At 39.4% G+C, this 1,785-nt stretch overlaps 1 protein-coding gene across 1 annotated transcript in view; it reads right to left on the bottom strand.

Moving 5' to 3' along the window:
• Positions 1 to 7: 7 nt before the first annotated feature.
• Positions 8 to 1,785, bottom strand: part of LOC137638813 (uncharacterized) — a 3,245-nt gene continuing 1,467 nt past the window's right edge. The window contains exon 2 of the mRNA XM_068371197.1: positions 8 to 1,785. This exon is cut by the window's right edge and continues 1,050 nt beyond it. Coding sequence (XP_068227298.1) covers positions 309 to 1,785 — 1,477 coding nt within the window. The 3' untranslated portion in view covers positions 8 to 308.

The following is a 1,785-nucleotide window of genomic DNA, read 5'->3' as shown; positions in this document are numbered from 1 at the left end:
TGATTCATCTGTATTAACACATTTATCTTCCATACACACTTGCACATTTACACCCTTGTCATACTTATTTCTAGTCTCACTTTTACTTATAAAATTTTCCCTTTTTTCATCCTTACGTAAAACTTTCAAACGCCTCTTTTTCCTATATTCAACTAACACTAATTGTTTATTTTCCAGCCCTAACTTTTTATGCATACTAGATTCATACTTGCTCATTTCTAACCAATTATTCATCCCATTCTCACAAACATTGATCCTATTCCTTCCACACACACAGGAGGACTCACCCAGCTGAACCCTCTCACACTCTAGTTTCCCGAACATCCTGGCTGACTTACTCCCTTCTTCCTACATACTCTAGCTACATGCCCATCTGCACCACATTCAGTACACTTACCCCGCGGCTCCTTGCACATTCTAGCATAATGACCATCCTTACCACAATTACCACAAATCACATTCATACGATTACTCCTACATCCACTTGCTACGTGCCCAGTCATACCACACCGATAACATTTTACCCCTTTCTCTTTCGTGCACTCGCTAATTCTATGCCCTACCTCACCACATCCAAAACAAGCACCAAGAGCCCATCTACATTCATTCTTCTTATGTCCTACTTTCCCACATCTATAACACTTCTCTTCACGGATACAACTACCTGACCTATCTTGCGGCGCACTAGCACTCCTATCCCTCCAAACCTGATTCCCTTGCCTAAACCCTTCATTTGTCCTTACAGGTATTCCCACATTACTCGCCCTAACACTCCTATCTACTACATTATCAGCTACCCTCATTGGTCCTCTCAAAATTGCGTCCTTATAACTACCAAATTCTATTACACTTTCTTCCATTCCAGTTCTTACACTCACAGATTTACTTTCTTTCATGCACCTATCTAACTCATAATCCTCAACTATCTCTAGTATATCATCCCATGTCAATCTCTCTTGCGTCCACCTCATTTTCTCTTTGCGTTTCAAATTAATAAATTCACACACATTCTCAGGTACTGTTGCCAAAAACTTCCTCATTAACTCCTTATTCTCATTTATACCTTCATCCCCATACTTCTTCCTAGCTAAAGTTTCCAACCTACATACGTACATTGATATAGCTTCTCCTGCATTCATCCTTGCCTCATCAAAATCATTTTTACGCTTATACTTAACACTCCCTTTCATACGTTTTACCTGCTCAATTATTCTCGTTTTCACACTTTCATAATCAACGTCCCCTACACTCATTATCACTCCATACATCGTCAACAAATACCCAGTCAAATATTCTCCTAACTCCCTAGCCCAAACTCTTTTACTATCACCATACTTATCCTGACAATACCTCTCATACTCCTTGAAAAAATCATTTACATCCCTACTGCTATGCTCATTGAACCTTTCACACCGAGGTACCTCTCTCATAAACACAGTCTTACACACATCACGTTCATTCTCACTGCTATCATCACTGTCTACTCCCTTGTTACCTTCTTCCTCATTCGAATATAATGAATCCACTTCCACACTTAAATTCCTATCCTTAACCATTCCCTTCTTACCCTTTTTCTTACTTACCACTTTCACCCATTCACGATCGTCCTTGCTATCAGCCTGATACTTTTTCTTCTCTTTCTTCACATCACTTTTACCTTTCCTTTCATCTTTCCTCTCCCCTTTCTGTTCATCCTTACTATGCCTAATTCCCTTATCTTCAATATCACCATCACTATTACTACTATCACTATCACTTCCTTTCCCATTATCACCTACCTTAACC

The sequence above is a fragment of the Palaemon carinicauda genome, chromosome 3 (assembly GCF_036898095.1).
Source record: "Palaemon carinicauda isolate YSFRI2023 chromosome 3, ASM3689809v2, whole genome shotgun sequence".
Taxonomy (NCBI): Eukaryota; Metazoa; Arthropoda; class Malacostraca; order Decapoda; family Palaemonidae; genus Palaemon; species Palaemon carinicauda.
This window is presented reverse-complemented; position numbering and strand designations above follow the sequence as displayed.